The sequence below is a fragment of the Lactuca serriola genome, chromosome 3 (assembly GCF_051521515.1).
Source record: "Lactuca serriola cultivar US96UC23 chromosome 3, Lser_US96UC23_V15, whole genome shotgun sequence".
In the NCBI taxonomy this organism is placed as follows: domain Eukaryota; kingdom Viridiplantae; phylum Streptophyta; class Magnoliopsida; order Asterales; family Asteraceae; genus Lactuca; species Lactuca serriola.
Genome location: NC_136410.1, coordinates 205,099,618 through 205,123,104, shown reverse-complemented (window position 1 = coordinate 205,123,104; position 23,487 = coordinate 205,099,618). Strand labels below are relative to the sequence as shown.

The 23,487-nt window shown below is 32.2% G+C and overlaps 1 protein-coding gene across 2 annotated transcripts in view; it reads left to right on the top strand.

Moving 5' to 3' along the window:
• The first annotated feature begins 10,305 nt into the window (after positions 1-10,305).
• The window catches only part of LOC145093534 (dammarenediol II synthase-like), an 84,934-nt gene continuing 71,752 nt past the window's right edge, over positions 10,306-23,487 (top strand). Inside the window, exons 1-2 of one of the 2 annotated variants that reach the window (XM_079031681.1) lie at positions 10,306-10,554; positions 11,297-11,485. In XM_079031681.1, the coding sequence (XP_078887807.1) occupies positions 10,354-10,554; positions 11,297-11,485 (390 nt within the window). In that variant the 5' untranslated portion in view covers positions 10,306-10,353. The remainder of the gene's footprint in view (positions 10,555-11,296; positions 11,486-23,487) is intronic. The other variant, XM_079031682.1, reaches the window with a different exon arrangement.

The window sequence follows — 23,487 nt, the reverse complement described above, 5'->3', positions numbered from 1 at the left end:
CAATTTCTGGTCAAGTCAAAGTCAAAAAAAGTCAACAAGTCAAATCGGTCAACTCAATTAACCCTTGTATATTAAGGTTTACCTTATGTTTACTATTGTACAACACACCATCTGAATACAAAGCATCTCTTAGAACTTTCATGTGTTCAGAAAATCCACACCCAAATTTGGGTAAGAGATGGAACTACTCGATTAAAACATTAATACATACCCTTTGAGGGCGTATAAAGCTCGTCACAAGGCAAAACGGGGTTTACACACCTTGCATAGCGAAGCTAAACATCCAAAAAGGTCTCAAACAAAGTCTCTGTCAAATCTCTCTCGCTCTGTCTTTCGCTAACACAAATCTCTCCCAAATCTCTCTCTGTATGAGAAATCTCTCCAAGTATGTGAAATCTCTCCCAAATCTCTCCAAGTATGTGAAAACTCTCCCAAATCTCTCCAAGTATGTGAAATCTCTCCCAAATCTCTTTAAGTATGTGAAATCTCTACTATATCTCTCCATGTATGTGAAATCTCTCCCAAATTTCTCCAAGTATGTGAAATCTCTTCCAAATCTCTCTAAGTATTAGAAATCTCTCCAAGTATGTGAAATCTCTCCCAAATCTCTCTTAACTTTTTATAATCACTTGGGGCATCCAGACTAGAGGTGGCAAAATTTGACACGACCCGAAATCGACACGAAATAAATGGGTTTGGGTTAAAGATTTCGACACGTTTAATTAAACGGGTTGACACGACACGACACGATTATTAAACGGGTAAGGTTAGGGTTAAGATTTTCAACTCGAAAATGACACGAAAATAACCCGTTTATATATATATATATATATATATATATATATATATATATATATATATATATATATATATATATATATATATATATATATATATATATATATATATAGAGAGAGAGAGAGAGAGAGAGAGTGTGTGTGTGTGTGTGTATTGGGTTAAAGTAACATATTGGGCTGTTATTGTGTTCAAAGGGTATTGGACTATTGGGCTAATAAAGAGATTTTTTGACCTAATTACGTGATGACCTAATTCTTTCCTAGTTTTCGTACACCAGTAAGGCAGTGACCACAGAAGACAGAACGCACTCCACACTCCACGAAAACGCTCTCGATTCTCGTCTGCTTTTCCTCTTACATCGTTCAATCAATCGTTCCTTGTGAGTCGCAACAACTATCGGTTTACTTCCTCCCACGTATCAATCGATTCTCATCTTCTTTTCCTCTTATGTGTTCAGTTTTTTTTTGTTGCAGTTAGGTAATCATGGATGAACCAATCAACTTGTCTGGTGATGAAATCGATGTTTCTGATGACGAAATAGGAGATGAGATGGAAGAGGAAGTTGGTAGTGCACCACCAATTTCTAATCGGAATATGCATAAACCGAATCTGTCTGGTAACCCACCTGTCAAACGAAAACATAAGCCTACTTCTCGTGTTTGGAAATCCTTTGAAATACTTAAAGAATCGGATAGTAAGGGGAATATGTTGTGCAAATTCAAGAAATGTGGGACTACGTATATTGCTGAAAGTAGTCACGGGACAGGGAATCTACTTAGGCATAAAAGGGCTTGTGATTTGAAACACAAAAGTTATAAAGATGTTGGACAGCTTCTTATACAATCTAATTTGAAAGGGACTTTGGGTACTAGATCTCCTACTTTTAATGCTGATGAATTTCGTGAGTTGGTTGTTGTTGCTATTGCTAGACATAATCTTCCTTTTCAATTTGTAGAATATGAAGGTATTAGGAAATGTTTTGCTTACTTATATCCAGAAGTTAAAACATTTTGCAGAAATACCATAAAAAAAGAAATATTCAACATGTATTCAATTGAGAAATCAAAGCTCTATGATTTGTTGCAACTTGTTCCTGGTAGAATACCATTAACATCAGATTGTTGGACTTCTGTAACAACTGTTGGTATATTTCATTGACTGCTCACTTTGTTGATCATAATTAGTGCTTGCAAAAACGTATTTTAGCTTTTACTTCTATGCCCCTCCCCATAATGGTGCTTCGTTAGCAGAAAGAGTTTGTGGATTGTTAAAACAGTGGGGAATTGATATGAAAATAGTTTCCATAACCTTAGATAATGCCTCTGCAAATGATTCTATGGCTAATGCACTGAAGTTTGATTTGAATTTGATGTCTGATGGTGATTATTTTCATGTTCGTTGTTGTGATCACATCCTTAATTTGATTGTATAAGATGGCTTAAAAGAATTAGATGAAGCTATCGTTAAGGTGAGAGATACTGTTAAGTATTGCAAAGGTTCTCAAGCTCGGAAAAAATCATTTTTGCGTTTTGTTCAATATGTTGGCATAGATTCCACAAGAGGGCAAAGGCAAGATGTTCCAACTCGTTGGAATTCTACATATCACATGTTAGATAGTGCATTATATCACAAAAAAGCAATTCTTCATTTGGCAAAGACTGATGCAAACTATGTTCATTGCCCAAGCTTCGAAGAGTGGAGTAGGATTGAAAAAATTTGCAACTTTTTGCAAGTTTTCCATGATGTGACTTTAGCTTTTTCAGGTTCTAAGTATCCTACTTCCAATCTTTATTTTCCTAATGTTTTAAAGATAACATTGCTTTTGCAAGAGGAGAAGGAAAATGGTGATACTTTTATAAAGAACATGGCTAAAAATATGCATTTGAAGTTTGACAAGTATTGGCGTGAGTTTAGCACTATTATGGGCATTGCCATTGTTTTTTATCCCCGTTACAAGTTTCATTTTATTGAATGGGCTTTCAAAAAGATATATGGTTCATCTTTTGATGTTGAGTTAGATTTGTTTAAAAAAAATTATTTTCCTTGTTTGATGAGTATACGGCTGTTAGTGCTACAACCAAGGCTAATGAAAGCTCATCTCATTCCGGTGTTGCCAATGATAAGTCGGACACATATATGAAGGTAATATTTTGCTCCTATCTTATTTTATGATTTTTTTTTGTATTTTCCTAACTTCTACATTTTTTGTTAGGATTTTGATGATTTCTTTAGCTGTGAATTTACTACTGGTGGTAAATCTGAGCTGCAATCTTACCTAGAGGAGCCAAAATTACCTCGCACGGGTGATTTAAATGTGTTGGAGTATTGGAAACATCTTCAAGGACGGTATCCCATTGTTTCTCAAATGGCTAGAGATATTTTGGCCATCCCAATATCTACTGTTGCTTCCGAATCTGTTTTCAGTATTGGAGGAAGAGTTATTGATGCTTATCGTAGTTAGTTGAAGGCAAATGCGGCAAATGCTGTTGAAGCCTTGGTTTGTCTTAGAGATTGGGTTTTTAGTGAAGGTAAAATTTGCATTTATAAAATTCTGTATTTACAAAAAAAAAAAAAAAAAAAAAAAAAAAAAAAAAAAAAAAAAAAAAACTGCATTTAAACAAATATTAAGAGTAAAATCTGCATTTTTTAAAGAGTTAAAATTTTGCATTTACAAAAAAACAACATTTAAATTTATGCATTTATAAAAAAAAAACTGCATTTAATATGAAAGTAATGCTAATATAATTTTTTGTATTTTGTAGGTTCAATGCATCCAGATATTGAGGCGTTATGCAAACAGACTTTAACAATGAAGATTGGCGATGTGAATGAAGATGAAAGTGATGTACCAAGTGCTCCTAGTATTCAAACTCAACAATCCGGTTTAGGTTAAAGATTTGAAGTTGAATTCTCCTATTACTTGTATTTTTTATTTTAATGTTGTGGATGTTTGATGTTTTGGAAACTTGCTATTATTTTGGATTGTAAACTTTTCTTAATACTTTGAATGTTTAATGCTTTAACTTGTGAACTTTAAGTTTTGATCTACTGATTTGGTTGTTTAATTTCCTGATGTAAAATTTAGAAAATTTTATTCTTTAAACGGGTTACATGGGTTAAACAGGTTTCTCGGGTTAAACAGGTCGTGTCGGGTTAGAGGGTTTTATACGTGTCGAGTTCAGGTCAACAATTTTTGACCCGTTTAATAAATAGGTCATGTCCATGTCACATATTTCCAACCTGTTTAATTTTCGACACGACACGAACCCGACACGACACAACCCGTTTGCCACATCTAAATTCTCGACCCTCGAATTAGACGAACACAGCTCGAAAACGGAAGTCTACGCGAAAAACAACCTTAAGGAGCCGAAACCCTCTTAAGGGGCCGAACCCTGTTAGAGGCGAAACCCCAAGAAGCCTCCTGGACCGAACTGCTGAAGGACCGAAGCCGATGACTAGGAGGACCGAACCTCGCATAGGACCGAACCCGAACTCACCCTTCGGTCCGAGATGTTACCTTCGGGTGACTACCTGCGCTCCATCTCGCTTCCCTCCCCAGGCTCGCATGCGAAGCTGCTCAAGACCGAACCCTCCTCTCGGTTGCCATCTACTTTTAGTTCTAAGCATCAAGGACCGAACCTTCGGCCCAGACTTCGGATTTTCGCAACTTTTACCCGATTTTCAATACTTTTAGGGTTTTAAGCCCGTTTTTCGTGATTTTAACACAGGATTTTCACCCAAACTCGTATTTTAGTATATGAGACCCTAAATATTCATATTTTAATCACATTTTGAGGAATCATTGCCTAAGAATAAAATCTATTTGGTGAGATATTTAGGTGGAGTGTTGACTTATCCTTTGGACAAGGACACAAGCAACCTCCCCATACCTTCATAGTACAACCCCCAGTCACTATTCACCCATAACTAGTCAATCATCATCCTTTTTATACACTTTTTCAACCATAATCTTGAACAAAAGTTGGATAAATCCTTATCTCTCCACCCACCTTGTTCACTCTTTCTCAAGGAGAACAAACACATTCTCTCTCACTCCCTCTCACCAAGAATTCGAGATTCAAGGCTGATCTTGAGCTTTTCACACACCTTGGTAAGCAAATCTCTTCCCACGCTTGATTTCCTTACATTTCTTCACTCAAATCATGAGTTCCTTACACAAATATCACCATAATTATTGTTAGATCTTTGAATCTTCAAGCATCTCCCAAGTGTTCTTGAGTTGAATGCTTCTTTACATCATCATCCATCTACTAAAATCACACAAGGTGAGTTCACACCCCTATCTTTTCATGTTTTTCTTAAGTTTTAGGGAGGGGGATACAAGTTAAAACACCAAGAACACAACTAAACTCATCCAACACCTTTCATCAGAAAAGTTTAACTCCATTCACAGACTGTTTTGGTCAACTTAAACATTTTAGTTTTCAAAACTGTATTGGGTGAAAATAGATCAGGTTTATACCTTTAAAATGACTACTTGCACATCTCAATACAATTTTTCTAGAATTTATGGTGATTTTTACAAAACTGCCTATCATTTTAAGAACAAATTCGGACCATCCTGTGAATATGGACTTTTTTCACACAAGTTAGAGACATCTAAAAATCACAATAAAATTTATGAACAAACTAGACACATTTTCTAAACTCTCAGAATTTACGGATTCTGATTTCGACTTTTCATTATTTTTCTATAATTTTCCTAAGAACAATAACAGGAAAGGTAAAACTAGAAAAATAATTAACAAATTCATTTACTCCTTGTAACTTGCTGAGCAAGGTGTGTACTTTTATGTAAATACATGTTGTTATATTACATGTTATTTCACCTTAGTAAAAGGCATATATCAGTCGACAAAAGGTTTTTTACCTTTACAAATATAGTAGTTAACTATAACAAACAAAGTTATAACAATTACATTTAAAAGTTTTGATAAACTATAATAAGTAAAGTTTATGTTCGACTACCACTGCCACTATTTGATAAACTATAATAGGTATAGTTTATGTTTCCATTAACACAACAAACACATTTCGGAAGGTTTTATTCCCACAGAAACAGGCTTTACACTCACGCACACTACACGTAAACTTGTTAACTTAAATTGTGAGACATTCTTCTCAGTACTCCTAGAGTACGGGTTAAAATTTCTGGTAGTTATAACCAGAGTCTCTTGTAGGGAGAACGTGATAGTTGTGTATAGATCTATATTGGGTCTGACAAACCCACACCTGAGTTGCATGAAACAGCTAGACTGGCAAGTCTGGGGTGACAAGTGTCATTATCTTTTTGGACGCCTGAGAAAACATCGTGGTAGGTTCATTAGTTATAGTATGGTTATAGTGACTCACATAGGGAGTTAACAACACATAAAGTTTACGGGGATTTTCTCAAATCAAAAAGGGTTTTATGTCGATTTAAAATCACTTTTTTACATCAATAAGTATGGATATTACTTGTACATGTCGGTCTTGGTATTTAAGACTACACATCACTCTTGTAAGGAAAATATGAGATTTTTCTTGGTAACACACAACTCATTATAAAGATCGGTTTCCAAACTGTTCATTCAAAAAGCTTATGAACTCACCAACATAATTGTTAACGCTTTTTCAAAAATACTTGTATTCTCATGGAATTAACGAAACTAGGAAATCACAAGCTTTTGAGGATGGTACGCTACGACGTTGAACAACTATTTTCATATCATGCTGTAATCAACCATTGAAATATGTAACACTTGAAACCATGTAATTATTTTCTGATTATATTTATGATTGGTTGTATTTACTTTGAGCACTATTATACTCATTGTTGTGATACTATACATGAAGTCCGCCACCCCCGTACGTTTCCGCCATCCTTGGTTTGGGGGTGTGACATAGATCATTAACGCTAAAAAGTATTTTATTGTAAACTCGCTTTTTACGATTCTCGATGTCGTACCAGTTTTGTGGCGAAACTTCGACATATCATAACGTCTTCATTATAACTCAGATTTTAGCGTTCTTTATATCTTCGGAATCTTTGTCCCGACCACTACAACTTTCTTCATAGATATTGGGTCTATCTATTATTTTATTTTTGATGCTATTTTTTATTCTTAACTTATTATATCTTATGAATAAGTATAATGCACATAATTCACATAATATTTAAATAATTCCTCTTTATGACTTCAAAGTAGGTTACAATTGTTGATCCTAACTATTACACTGTTATACTAATGCTTAGCCTAGAAACACGGGCGTTACAATTCTCTCCTCTTTAGGATGATTATATCCCGGAATCATGCATCAGACAGATGTGGATAGCGACTCAGCATGTCATTCTCTGTTTCCTAGGTGAGGTCCGGCCCATTCGTATGTTTCCATCGCACAAGCACTAAGTCGACCATCTTGCGTTGCAACTTCTTAGTCTTACGGTTAAAAATTGCCTCAGGGTCTTCAATTAGTCTCATATTTTCATCCATCCTTAACTCTGAAATTGGAATTATATTGGGACCTTCTCCCATAAACTAGAATATTGGTATATATTGTGAAGGTATTAGGATTTGTTCTTCCAATATTATGAAAGAATATTGGTAGGTCACAAAAGCTTTTTTGGTTGTAAGAAGTCATTTTCACATGCTATGAAAGTGTATTAGGAAAATCAAACGAATCTAATTATAAATATACAAAAGTTGGTATTGAAATTGGATTACTTCGTAGTCAAACAAGATAATTTCATAGTCAAACCGTAAGCAAAGTTTACCGATTGACAAGACAAGACAAGGCATTGTACTTGTGTGCACTTCATAGTTTAAAAGGATTCATAGTCAAACCAGATGATTTCATAGTTAATCCTTAAGAAAGCTTTACTGATTAACAAGACAAGGCATTATACTTATTTGTACTTCATAGTTTAACTTGAACGATTCATAGTCAAACCAAATGATTTCGTAGTCAAACCATAAGCAAAATTTACAGATTAACAAGATAATGCATTGTATTTGTATGCATTTAAATTTCGTATAAATGTGTAATGCTCACTCCATGACATTTATTTGTGAATTTATTCATATTTGATCAAATAAACAGGCGAATGGCATACTGCAATTGTGTAGGTGAACGTATAATTAGGATATCAGGGACCCTCAAAATCCCAGGAATATTATTTTACGCTTGCCAAAAAATGGTATCGTGATTTTTAGTTCCTTAATATTTGCGCTATTATATTTGAACCTAAAATTATCTTCTTTTCTATTTTTAAATTCACAGAGACCAAAATGTGGGTTTATCCATTGGGTTGACCAAGAGAGTGACCAATCTTCTATGATAATAGCTAAGGTAGCTAAGTTGAATAAACATTTTTAATCTGAAAATAAGAAGTTGAAGATAACCTTGCTTTTTAGTTGGGTGTTGTTCTTGGCAATTATTGTTTACAATTTGTAAGTTTTAGGTCTTTTGTTTAAGTTTGAAGTTCTAACATCAATAAAGAGGGTGTAATCGTTGTTATGTTTTAACTTTTGAAGTTATAGTTATATTATGTATGAAGATAATGTGTATCGTGCTATATATAAAATTAGTTTTCCTAATCAAATGGTTGAATTTATAAATCAAACATTCACTTACATACATATCACATCCAACTACATAGAATCAACACATGATCCCCAATAAATTTTGGTCATCCTTTGATGAAACTCTAAAGCTGCAATTTTTGGTTCTACAAGTTCACGTATTGATTGTCCTGATACTAGTTTTTCCATAAACATACAAACAAATACATCAGAATCCCCCAACTTGATGCTTTGTTGGGGAACATTATCTTCGAGATTAAATGTCATATTCAATGGTCTATTTGGGATGTTCCTCCTCTATGAGTAATTAATTTTGTCTAAAAATTTTGCCACCCGTGCCTTAAACTTGCTACAAGTTTCGTTTGACTCAAATTCTTCAAAAGTAATCCTACCGAGACTATCATATAAATCGACCTCCATTGACTCCAGTCGTAATTTCCCAAACAACCAATAATTTGGATAGGAATGAATAGGCATATAAACCTACACAAAGTTTAAAAAATAATTACTTATTAATGTTTCGATACAAAAAAAATGATACTAATGAATAATGAATGTAATTTCAATAATACTAAAAATATTCTTTATCCACATCCCACCAAGCAACCATAATGTCGGGGTACCTATCCCAAAAATAAATACCCTCCAATCAGAACCATCTTCCAAAAGATGGCAAAGAAAAAGGTTTTGAGGCATTATGGTATACCGGTTAACTTCAAACTGTCTCTCCATCAAAAGTCTAATCTAAATCGTGATATGTTGCGAAGGTTTTGGTACTTTTGTTATAAATTAATAAATAAAAAATCATTTATAAGCATAAATTTATAAATACTGTTAGGGTCAGGATCCTCAAAGCTTTTAGGATCCTCAACCTCATCAAATATTCAGGATCTTCAACTATCTAAGAATCCTGACTATTACCGTTATCATTATTTACTAATATTTATAACGGTTATATTTTGTTCATAACTAACACGTGTGCAAAAGTAGTCAAAAGAAGACATATTCTCAATAGAGTTTCGTCTCAACTATGCCAAAGACTCGGAATACCAAGTCAAATAACGTTAATGAAGCTGGTCATGAAGGATCCTAGAAATATCGGACATCTTGTTAGCTAGTTTAGACTATAAATTAACACTTGTACTTCGCACACAACTCACTGTTTTTTTACTCTAAGCTTACTCTACGAAATTATTCATTTGTTCTTACTAAAATATTCTCTGTAATCATCCTTTTACATTAATAAAATCATCAAGGCATGTGATCATTATCACATCCCAAGGTTTTATGTCAGAGATCCTAGCAAGGATCAAATGCTTTCATTGTAAACCATTGTGTCACTCTCTTTTATCATTTGCTATTATACAATTCGAACATCACAGCCTCTCATTCAATTTGGTTGATTAGTGCTTGTGTAATTGTTGACCAAAACCCTGGAAAAAATTAAAAAACTTAAATAAATAAATAAATAAATCTGCGAACTTACAACTCCGAATGTGTGTCCGTGCTTAACCAACTTGTACGTTTGCAGATGAATGGGCGTAATCATAGATGAGTTTAATCTATCTGCGATTTTGATAGTTATTTTTATAATTTTGAATTTTTTTAGCTATTTTCTACAAAATAATTAAGAAAATTAGTTTTTTTTTTTTTTTGTAATTTTCTCAAAATATTATAATGGTAAAAAGTGACCACAACCTTGTCCTAATTAAGCTTGGGCCCTTTTTATTGTATGAGCGGTTTCAAAATATACCCAACCACATTAAACACCCTTGTTGAAACGTCGTTTTCTTAATTGACGGTGGGATGACCCTTGCCTTTAACTTCCTATGAGTGTGGGGTTGCCCTTAATTAGTATTGAATATCATAACTAACTATGTAGGTAAACAAATATAAAATCAGAAAGTTGTTCTACACTATAAAGTACCATACAAGCTAGGGACGCGAGTTATCCGTTTAACAAAAAAAGATGTGGAAGTTGAAGACTGCAGAAGGTAACGATCCTTACTTGTTTAGCACCAACAACTTTGTTGGACGCCAAACTTGGGAGTTCGACCCAGATGCAGGAACACCAGAAGATCAACAGGAAGTCGAAAATGCTCGTCAATATTTTCTAAACCGACAAAAGGAAGGTTTTCAAGCGTCCAGTGATTTGCTCATGCGGAAACAGGTACATATGGTCACCTTCTAGAAATAATAATAATAATAATAATAATCTAAATATGGATGTTGGTGGTTTACGAACAAAACTATATATAGAAATTTTTTAAGATGTGACGGAATAAAATGCTAAAGTTAGACAAAAAGGAAAATTTAAATTGTGTATAAAATCATAGACGGTTACATTTGCATATTACTTGAGTAAGTTATTATAAAATGTTGGTAGAATTTTAGATCCACGAAATTAAAGGAAAATCTGATTGAGGAATCACGTAGGACTAAAATAAAAACAAATTATTTACTGATAAAATTGTTTGATATGGAATGTATAACTATTTAGTAAGTCGTTATTGTTCGGGTATAGTTTTCTATACATAGCAATATTAAAATATACGAAGAACTTAAAAGTACGAAATACATATAGAAAATATATATACTACAATAAGTTTTAGACGATTTTATGAAGAAATAGTTGAATAATATTTTTCCCATGTCAAACTTTAATTACCTCAAGAGTATAAATACAATACGTATACCAAAATGGGCTACACATAACACATATGAAGGCTAAATACAATAGGCCATATAATAAAATACAAATACGATAAATATTTTTTTCAACTTCGATATACTTGATTATGTTTTTTAATGAGGCTCGTATTATTAAAACTCACGTCACTTAACTTTAGGTGAAATATAATCATTTATACTCTTTTGGAATATGGATTTATAATATGGATAATATTACATAGTTGATCAAGGAAAATGGAATTGATTTACTGAGTCTACGAGCAACAAGGTTGGAAGAGACAGAAGAAATTCACTACGAAGCGGTGACAACGACAGTAAAGAAAGCACTCCGACTTCATCGTGCCATCCAAGCTAAAGATGGTCACTGGCCTGCTGACTATGATGGTCCTTTGTTCATAACCTCTCCCTTTGTAAGTTTTTTCTAATTAACTAAGATTTTAATCTTTAGACTACTTACATTTGTGTGATTTTAGAAGTGGATTCCATGGATTTTCACACACACACGAAAATAAAAAATAAAAAAATAAAAAAACATAAAGTTTATCAGGCACCACGTTCATTGATTTTAAAAAACTTTGTGCGAAAAATAAAAAATGAACCCCTAAAAATCCGGATTAGAATTTGATAGGGAAAACTAAGTCACAGATTATTGACGGAGTAACGACGAATAAGTGACAGAATAATGACAAATTAAGTACGGAACCACGAAGGGTTAAAACTTGGGGCCCCTTGACAACAAGGGTCAAGGTCGGGATTAGGGATATCCCATCTCCGGTCAACTTAGGGATTTTCCGGTCAAACTGGGTGGGTTTTGGATTTCCTATCAGGTATGGGGATTTTTTTGATCCATACATCTCGTCTTTTGATCCTAGTAGGAATGTTTACGATCTGGTTTTTTTCAGTTATTTCACGTCAAACTGTAGTCAAACCGTCAGTAACGGTTTTTATCAATCGAAACCAAAACCGAACCACTAAAAAATAAAACCTGAACCAAACAAAACTGTTACTAACAGTTTGATTCCGGTTTGGTTTCACGGTTTGGAAACATGAATATGCATCAATAACTCAATGACTTACTCAATAAGTTATTCGGACTCGACTGTTAGACAAAACGAGTTGGAGAAACTCAAAATCAATCAAAACACTCATACCAACTAGGACGTACTCAACCCAACTTAGACCATATCAAAACTAGTTGATTTTGTCGAAATCAGTTCTGAAAAAACACTATAACCAGTTTTTGAAAAGATAATTTATTTTTACTCTTCAAAATATAATTTAATAAAAGCGGGTATCTTATTTAAGCAATAAACCTCTTCTTATTTCACAAAAAACCTATCAAAGGCTCAGTGTGATTTTATACCAAATGCGCCTTCTCTTTATATAGTGGAGATTATGCTTTTTGATTTCCTATTACCACCGATGTGGGATGGGAAATGCAAAGCCAAAGACGTCATTTGTCGATCTCTTAGCATACATATATATTCTTAGGTCCCGTTTGATAGTTTCTGTCTGATAAAGTGCTGTCTGGGAAAGTTTTATGACTAGGAAATAAACCATGTTGTTTGATTGTACATCTGATTGATTATGCTAAATGATGAAAAAAAATAATAATTCAATAAAAAATAAATTTAAATAAAGTTATTTAAAAAAATTAATAATTCAATAAAGAAAGAAAAATGTGGGGTTTGGTGTATAATTGTCTCTCCAGCCCATTCAGCCAGAAAGATATGATTTTGGGGCTTTCTGGGAAAGACATATCTTATCGGGAAATACCTCTTCTTTTGTGCAAATCAAACAGTCTTTCCGGTCCATTCAGCCAAAAAAATTTGTTTGAACTTGGAAAGAAGCGTATCAAATGGGACCTTACTTGCTTTTACATACAAACTAATACACACGTTAATTGTTACCAAATTTGGATACAAAGAATTGAGTAGTTAATTATAAAATTTAAAATTGTCAACAACATATCAATTTGTTTATCTTTTTGTTCATGTCACAAATTAAGATTTTGTAATTTGTTTTCTAAAATGTTTGGTTGTGCAAGAATTGATAAATTGAATTCTATTGTGTATTATCAAATATTGGAAAGGCTAATTATATCACAACGAATTGTTAATTCGTAAATTAAAAATTAGACCTCCAATTAAGATGTCATTTAGAAAAGTTGATAAATGTAACATTTGTTGAAATTAGGAAGCAGTTAAGTTTTCATTGGTCAATATTGCTTAAAAATAAATTTTTGTTTGATTTTTCATTAATCAGTATTGCTCGAAATAATATCGTCGAAATGGAAACGATGTCTATGATTGATCTTTTTTCTCTCTAATATTGTTTGGAAAGAACAACGATTCATCTTTCTGTGTTACAACATTACCGTTAAATATATATTACAATAAATATTAATTTTTAAATTATTTTTCTATTTTATGATACTTTCTTCTCTATTCCTCATCTCTCATTGTTACCTCTTTTAGATTAGAGGGAGTGATGGTGAGCTTAATATGCTCTCATCATATTGATTTTTTTGCTTTTTAAAGTCACGTAGTATTTTCCAAAAAAAAATGTCAGCCTTGTAAACTATTCGCGCCCTCAGAACGAAACGATTTAGTGCCCCTACTTTGATGTCCGCCGCAATGCGCGGGTATACCTCTAGTGTGTGTGTGTGTGTGTGTGTGTATATATATATATATATTATATTAGTTAGAATAGAATAACCTAAACATATATATATATATATGTTTATATATATATATATATATATATATATATATATATATATATATATATATATGCTTAGGTTATTCTATTCTAACTAATTATTGTGCGGATATCGTATGCTATGAAAATTATTAAGAGAATAAGTTGTTTAGCAATGCGAATACGTTCAACCTTACAAAAATATCGGCAGTTCCATGCATTCTCGCTAATTATTATTTTTATTTTGTTCTCACACATAGTTTTTCACTCATTTTCATTCTGACAAAATACGACCCAATAAAACATTCTGACAGAAATGAGAATAATAATAATAAGTGTATGATAACCTTATAGACAATTTATTTAGTGAGAATGTGTGTTAATATCAATAGTTATGTAAGATTGAACGTATTCATATTATCAAACAACATATTTTCTTTATCATTCTCATAGCATACGATATCCGCACGATAATTAGTTAGAATATTTGAACCTAGCTCTCTCTCTCTCTCTCTCTCTATATATATATATATATATATATATATATATATATATATATATATATATATATATATATATATATATAGGGAAGGTTATTTGGAAAACAAAAATACTCTAAAAAAAACCTAAAAATCATAAAAATACATAAAACAATACTTAGAGATCACAAAAAAAAAATTAATTTTTTTATAGAAAAATCGCAGCTTTTTAATAAAATCGCTGAAAAAAAAACAAAAAATCAAAAAAAAATTTTAAATTGGTTTTTTTCTTTAAAACATTTTTCAGCGATTTTATTCTAAAAGATGCGCTTTTTTCTTAAAAAAAATTAAAAAAAAAAGTTTTGTGATGTCTAAGTATTTTTTTATTCATTTTTTTTTATTTTTAGGGTTTTTTGTTTTCCATAGAACCTAAACCTATATATATATATATATATATATATATATATATATATATATATATATATATATATATATATATATATATATATATGTGGTGATGTTTAATAAAGAACTATTATTAATAAGGAACCGAAAAACCAATAGTGAATATCGAAATTTAAAGCGATCATCGGATTATACCATAACACTAACCTCTTTACCTAAAAACCTCATTTCTTTTTTTCATTTAATTTTTTTTTAAGCCACGTTTTTTATCGGAAAAAAAAAGCAAATATACCGTTGTTCACAATTTTTCGTCCTCATTCTATAGAGATTCATGTTAATATATAAAAATCAAACTTTTTTTTTTGAAAAAAAACTCACTTCATTTTGTTGTTTTTTCAATATTTAAGTTTATTTTTATCCAAAAAAAAACTAATTATAGAAAAAATTTGAATTTTTTATACCAACGTTTAAAAAAAACCTCGATCAAATTCACAATGTGAATCTATAATGATTTTTTTAATCAATATATGAATCTATGTTTAAAGAGTACAAAAAATATAAATTTTGATATATTTATTAATTTTTTTCGATAAAACGTAGACCTTAACTTCTTAAAAAACAAATAAATAAAATGAGCTTTTAAAAAAAAACATTTTTGTATATAAATATGGATCTCTATGGAAATATGACGAAACATTATGAATAATAGTATATTCGGTTTTTTTTCGATAAAAAATATTGCCAAAAAAATTTAAACAAAAAAAAAATATGTGTGTTTTGTTATAATCCGGTGCATATGCGTGCATTGTAAAAGTCTATAACCCTTCCTTCTGTCTTTGATCATTTTAAATTCCGACGTTCTAGATTGGTTTATTGGTTCCTTGATTAATAATGGTTCTCTATTGAAGTTCTCTCTCTCTCTCTCTTTCTCTCTCTCTCTCTCTCTCTATATATATATATATATATATATATATATATATATATATATATATATATAAAGAGAGAGAGAGAGAGAGAGAGAGTTAGGTTCAAATGTTTCTACTATCTACGAAATGACTCTTTGGTGGAGTTACGAAGTAGTGCACTTGATTTTTTTCAAACATTGCTAATTCTTCTTGTATTTTTTTTTTAATTTAGTCTGATTTTCCTAGGATTCTTCGATAGTATTTAGTTGACCTAATGGGATAAAATCTGAAAAGTGACATTCATTTTGAATATTAGTAGAAAAATCTAGTTTGTACTCTAGCATTTTTGTTACCAGTTACTTGGTTAGGTTGATTATCCTGAGTCCAAATGTGTAGTTTGGGAGTTGGATGGTCAAGAGATGTAAAAAAGATAATATCATCAATTGTATCATGTTTCTCCACTTTAATGTCTTGAAATTACATAATAGGGTCACCTTAGTTAGTAGACCATCCCACAGACACTTCATTATCGTTGGGAAGTCGAAAGTTATTCATGGTTTCAACTTAGTTTTAATTTCACTGTTATTAATGGTTATTGGATGGAAGCTCCCATGTACCTCATTGAAGGCTTCATCATTACTAGTCACAAGAGGAACTAATATCATATCACTCTCCCCTTCAACTTAATATGAGTCTCCTTCAGTATTATTTCATGTGGGCATAGTTAGACCAAATTCAACATTATGTTGTTGTTGGGTAGCTTCGAAGACATGAGTGACTATGCATCAAGAAAAATATCTTAAGAACTGAAAAAGAGAATCAAAGTCTACATTGATTATTGATTATTGAATATTTTCACCAATAGGAGATTCATCATCCTCTCGAATATGGGCTATAAGATGCTTGTGGTTCGTCATTCGAACATAGTGACAATGAATAGTTTGTATCAAATCTTTCTTTAATAATTATGGTGCATTAATTTAGTACCCGGTAATAACAACTTTAGTGGAATATCCATGGAAAATTTGATGGGTTTTGATACTAAAAATAGGGTGTCTTTCTTAAAAACGACAACGAAATCATTAATAAAATAACTAGTTTATTTTAGACCATTTAAAACAAAACTATCAAGGATCCTTTTATATAGGTTAGAATGATATTAAAACAACCATATGGTGTTTTAGAGTGACAACATTGGAGTCTTTGAACCCATTCGGAATTGGGGTGTTGATGTAGATGTCAAGAAAAACTAGCTTGAAGTTATTTATAAGTCATCCACCACCAAGAGTAAGGCACAAGGAATTCTAGTACCCTTTTCTTGTATTAGTGATTTCTTAAGCCTTTAAGTGCTTAGTTAAAATAAGCACTAAATGAGAAACACTAAGAAGCACCAGCACTTGCAACTAGCTTCAAAAGAAAGACAAGAGGAAGAGAGTAAAGAGTGCTCTCGGTCTTGGGGGATTTTCAAAGGGAAAGAATGGTTAAAATTAAAGCCTAACACTTCCTTATATACTTACATTCAAGATCTTGAGCCATACCTTCATTAAATGCAAGATAATGGTTTCTTACAAGCAAGACGTGTGTAAGAGGGAAGTTGAAGATACTAATTCAATAACTAGAAAGTATGTAAAAGTTAAATGGTATACAGTGTGCCCAAAAACTTATACATGACTAATTATATCATACCATATGATATAATGACTGGTTATGACATTATGACATAATATTTTTACATAATAATAATTTTCCCTGCTTAAATAAAAGAGTTGGTATTATTTATTAGTAATCATATTAATAATAAATATTCAATATGTATCGATTTGATAAGGATGTGACCCTATAGGATCATATGTTATTAACTATATCATTCATTAATGGTTCATGAGCATATAGTTTCAACAAAACTCTTGTATCATTCTTCGGTTGTAATTTGCTCAAATGGTCTAGGTTGTTTTTTGTGAAACACATCCAAAGATATGAAAAAAAATCATAGCTTTGTATGAAGTGGTGTTGAGACACTTAATAATAATATTGAGATTCTAAACAAAGCGTGCGATGAAGACAACTTCAACCATAAGTATAAAGGTAAATACACAAATTTTAACAGACTTGGTATATTTAACTATGGTTCTATTCCTTCTTTCAACCACACCATTTTGTTGAGAAGTGTATAGAGTATAAAAATTGTGCTCAACTACCTTGTAAATGAGAAACTCATTGCATGTTGCATTTGTATACTCTGTTCCATTGTAACTATGTCTGGTGACTACCAACTTGGCATTTAACACAATAGAAGTGATGAGTTTTGCTATTGTTTCAAATTTTTATCGAAGAAAGAACATGTAAGTGTAATGGGTATAGTCATCAACTATAATAGGGATTTATATCTTATGTGAAAGGATATCAACAGAAGTTAGTCTATAGAGATCAATGTGATATAATTGAAGAGTCTCTTGATTTGATGATTCATATATCAAAGGAAGTATTTTATTGTTTTCCTTGCCATACTTTCACAAAACACAAGGAGTCCCACTATCAAATTCCAAGACTAGCATTCCCTTAACTGTCCACTATCAACCACCACGGTTACTATAAATATACAATTCTCCAAATGATAATATTTCAACCAACAAGTCTATTATGATAATATAATATTAACGTACAAGCATTTATACATTCTCATAACCTCGCAGTGTTATAGTCACCAAGACCACCACTAATAACAATTACCGATACATGGTGTTATAGTCACCAAGATCACCACAATAACTTATCCCAATATCACAGTGTTACAGTCACCAAGACCACCACTAATAACTATTCTTAATATCATGGTGTTACAGTCACAAAGACCACCACTAATAATTATGCTCAATAATGTGGTGTTACAGTCACTAAGACCACCACATATATTAGTCCATAATATTGCAGTCACTAAGACTATCATGACTAACAATATTCCATCATAATGATAAATCCAAAACTAAGCATACCATAAAAACCATTAATTGCATCGGAGATAAACAATGGTAATTACAACAGTAAGCATACCACTAACAATCGATTCTCACACAGTGGTAATTACAGCACCAAGCATACCACTAATTCTTTCTAAATAATCTACAAGCATAGTGTTACAGATACTAAATCAAACATTTACTTGAATTCCTCAAATAATAATATTAAAATCACCTAGATACCATCAATTCCAGTCATATAAACTTACAATACAATATCGTTCTTGATATAATTTCATCAATGATATATATATATATATATATATATATATATATATGACCCTATCACATTACCTTAAGGTCAACAAAACTACTTTAGTCTAGCACATATATATATATATATATATATATATATATATATGTATATATATACAGTAACAACACACCACATCATGTTAGTATATATACATACAATGTCACTAATGATGCTATCAAACATTCCACTTTACCAGAAGACATAGTAGACTTATGGTCACTTTGGCTACTATTAATTTCTATAACTTCCCTTGATTGTAATTAATATTACATAAATTACTAATTCATCCAGTAATGGTATTACATTCACCAAGACTACGATCACTCTTCTGCAACAATTCTTCAAATATAGCTCTATAGACATCGATTGTGTTATAAATTTGCATTTCTCTACTGATGATATTACAGCCACCAAAGGTACCATCATAAAATCATAATTATACTCATTTCCATAATTATACTACTCTATAACTTCTAAATACCCATTACCTGGTCATATTCCTTAACAATATACAAGTATGGCGTTCAGACACTAAGTCCACCATTCACTTACATTAACCAATATCAATCTCCAAGTATAGTGTTCAGACACCAAGTCCACTATTTACCTATAATTCTCTCATACCAAAGTACAAGTATAACCCTATGGGTTCCAATTCTAAACATAACAATACACAATAATCATACTATTGTATTTAACATATAATCAACACAATACATTAATAACATATATCTATATAATATATGTTTAGAAAAGAATTGAGGTTACTCACCCAATTAGTTAGTGAAGACTAACTATGATTCTGACCCCGAGCTATTTACCGCTTCTCAATCCATCACTTTTCCAGACCTATTTGGATAATACATCAAGTTCATCAGAACTTGTCTAAATTTACTATTGTATCGACCACAAAGATCAATTACATGATCATTAACTAAACCCGATAACTATTTATTACCAAACTAATCATTTTTCCAATTTTAAACACCTAAAGACTTAATCCTATAAGCCATTAGCCGAGTCTACAAATTATCAGTAATTTAGGCTATATAACCCTTACCACTCACATTAAATATTCAGCTGCTTACCAGGTTCGTAATTGCACCATATCATGAAATACCATAACACATACTTGGGTATAACAACCCTCTAAAAAATATTAAATAAACATGTTTACATGAAACATGATAAAATACCTCCACCAATATGATTTAGTGGTAACAATTCCTCGGAAATGCCTCCCGAGCCGCTCCGTCAACCGTGTGTGCCAAAACCTATGAAACGACACAAAAGACAAATACTTATACTAAAGTGCCTCCGTGACATCGTGGTCAAATGACCATGCCACGGCCACAGTTTTTTCCTGACAACCGCCACGTATCTGTCTCCTTCAGCAATGTGTCTCACCCGATTTCCACGTGTCTCGATGACTTGCCTCGCTACTGCACTGTGGTGAGTATACCACCATACCGTGGTGATCCGAGAGTTAACCCTTTGACTTTTTTTTACTTTCTCGAAATAGCAACATAGTTTCATCCTAAATTCAAACGGTCATAACTTCCTCATACGAACTTCATTTTTTACGATCTTTATATCCACGGAATCGTCTCAGGGTAATCTGTTACTTTCTTACACTAAGTCTTATCCATTATTACATAATAATATATGTTATGAAAAAGGGTATTACATAATCTAATAGTATATGTCACTTTCCAGTTTATGAAGGTACCATTCATCAATGTAACATAACCTTTTATAATGTCATTCCTGGAATTACCAATAGTCACAAAGCTCCCATTTGTATGTTTTCCAACATGCTAGTCACGTATAAATATCAAGCAACATTGACGAAATATCGAGCTCATTTATGTACAAAACGTACAAAACCTAGTAGATGATTCAAGTAAGTCGGATATGAAATGCAGGGAACATGAATGATTAAAAGCTCAAATATATATTAAAGTTAACTAATTGAAATTAGCAATTGGGGGGGTTCTTGTTTTGCAAGTCCAGATTACATAAAAGCAATTAACAAAAACAAATTAAACTTAAGAAGAAACAGAAAACGATTTTTAAGACAAGATTTTAAAAAGACTTTCATTTAGATACGATTCACCTATAACGGTTGATTTTATGGATAGTGCAATGGATTTATATATCGTTGCTTACTAACTCCTATGTGAATAGAATTATATTCAAACTTCTAATCCTTTTAATTAATAAGATGATTTATTCAGTAATCAAGTGGACAAACAATCAAACAAATCAGTATTGAGTTTGAATTATAAAAGACTTGAAACAATGATTGACATTTAGTTGTATTAAACACCAAATCTATATATGAATGTTCATCGTATATTAGCTCCCACATTAATTTACCAATTTCTCTATTTTACCCAAGGTTTTTGGTCAAAACACTAGTCCTACAATTTCATGTGTATGAAAATCATAAGATTCAAGTATATCAAGATTCATTGTTCATCTAACCCTAATAAAACTTAGGAATAAACATATAAGTTGATTGAATTAACACAATAGGTTCTTTATCAAACATGCATAATGAATAAGTAACTAATATAAATTCATAATCCTTTAAATCAACACATATCAACTAGGATTATATACTCTAAACGAAATTTAAGGTTTTTAGCCCATAACTACTGGAAACAAACAAGTAAAATCAAAATTCACTTTGCAAGACATGATCAAAACCATCCAAACAAAGTATATAGAAGTAATGTTGCCTTAGATCTCTGCAAATCTAACCTCTCAATCGAATTATGGTCTACAAGGCCTCCAAGGGATGTCTATGGTCTTCAAAAGTCGGTAAAAGCTTCATGCATAAGTCAGGGAAAAGAGAAAAAGGAAATATTTATAGTTGTTAAAATTTCTCCCCGACGTCGTGGAGAATAAGGCTCCATGTCGTGGCGTCCACTTCCTTTGCGTAGACTCTAAGAAAAAAAAATTAACTGTGGAAAATCTTCTCGCCAAGGTGTGGCAAGCAAATGTCAATGTCGTAGGACTTCAGAAACCATAATAATTTGAATTTCATTGACTCGATCCATCCATCCTTCTTCCAGCTCCGCATTTTACTTCCTTTTGCTCCCCAACATTTCTTCTCCGCTAAAACAGATTTTAATCATATTAATCACCTTTTGTTCTAAATTAAGCACGATTATAGCTGAAAATATTAAGATAATGCACAAAATATATGAATAAATATGTGTAGTGACATAAGAACATGGTTTGGCATGCGGAATTAAAGCTTGCACAATTGAACATGGTGATTTGGGTGATCAAGAGATGTATTGATTGTATATGGTGTTACTAAAAGGATCTAGATCTAGACTACAAAAATAACACACACTTACACACTCACTTTTACATCTCTCAAGCACACCTCTACAAGTGGTATGAACCCACTATTTATAGAGGTGTTTAGATGTTTCTCTCTCACTCTCTATCTCTAATGTGTCACAAGGCTAATACTCCACATGCAAGTGGGTTTTACAAAAGTCAAACATTTACAAAGTCAATCATGAATAACTTTGCACCCCAACATTCTCCCCCTCAAAGTTAGGAATGAATGACCCTCTTTAATTCTTCCAAAATCAAGCACTACGCGGTTCGAGCCTCAAAGGTGACACATGTTTCTTCAATTTGGGCTCTAGGATGTGAGACAATACAATCTGAGCAGCAACGAATGATTAACTACAAATAATCACCCAAAAGTTACGCATAAAAACACACCCCAAAAATCTTCAATAATTCCAAACCCATTTCGAATACATCACTTCCGAACTTCCAATTGCATCATCTCGTGGCTTCAAAACTTCAAGATCACTCCGGTCTTCAAATCCGCGTAATATGAAAAATTCAAGTTCGAATTTCCATATAAAACTTCTCCCCCTTTTTATAATCGAAATTTGATTATAAAACTCCAAGGAAAAAGAACGTGCTCTATTCGGAACTTTTCGTGTCAAAACTCCCCCTTAACATGTGGCATAAACTTTGTGCTTCAATCCGGAAAATCCAAAAAACTAATCAATTTTTAGCTTCGTTCACGGATCGCCTTTGACAAAATTTCTCAAAAATGGGTAGAAATTGTCAATTTCAAAATTTTGTAGTGACCCGTTGTGCCCAAAACAGCAAAATATGCAAAACTCTCTCCCTTTTTCAAATCTGGGTAGATAGCATCAATTTGCACAAACTGTAGGGGCCTGAAATGCACTTTCTTCAATTTTCAGCAAAAACATTCCTTTTTCGAATTTGGGTTAAAACTGCCCAACATTCGAAGCCTCAGGGACCATTTTCGACAATTCTGCCCTTAGTGCTCAAATCATACGAAGCATCCCCATTCATACGAGCTCCAAAAAAATTCGAATTTGGGTGAAAATTTTCAACCATTTGTAACTTGAGTTAATTTGCGAAGTGTCAAATATTCAAAGGTTCAGGGGCCGTTTTCGAAACTTGAGTGTTTTTTTCCCTAATTCATTTTTTTCACAGTGACACACTTCACATGTTCCAGTCAAATTCTTCGCACGTCAGTATACAATTCTTCGCACATCGACCCTTCACACATCAGATTTTTCAAGCACAAAAGCATTAAGCATCTTCGTTTTGTTACTCGACCAGTTTCTTGTCGATGTC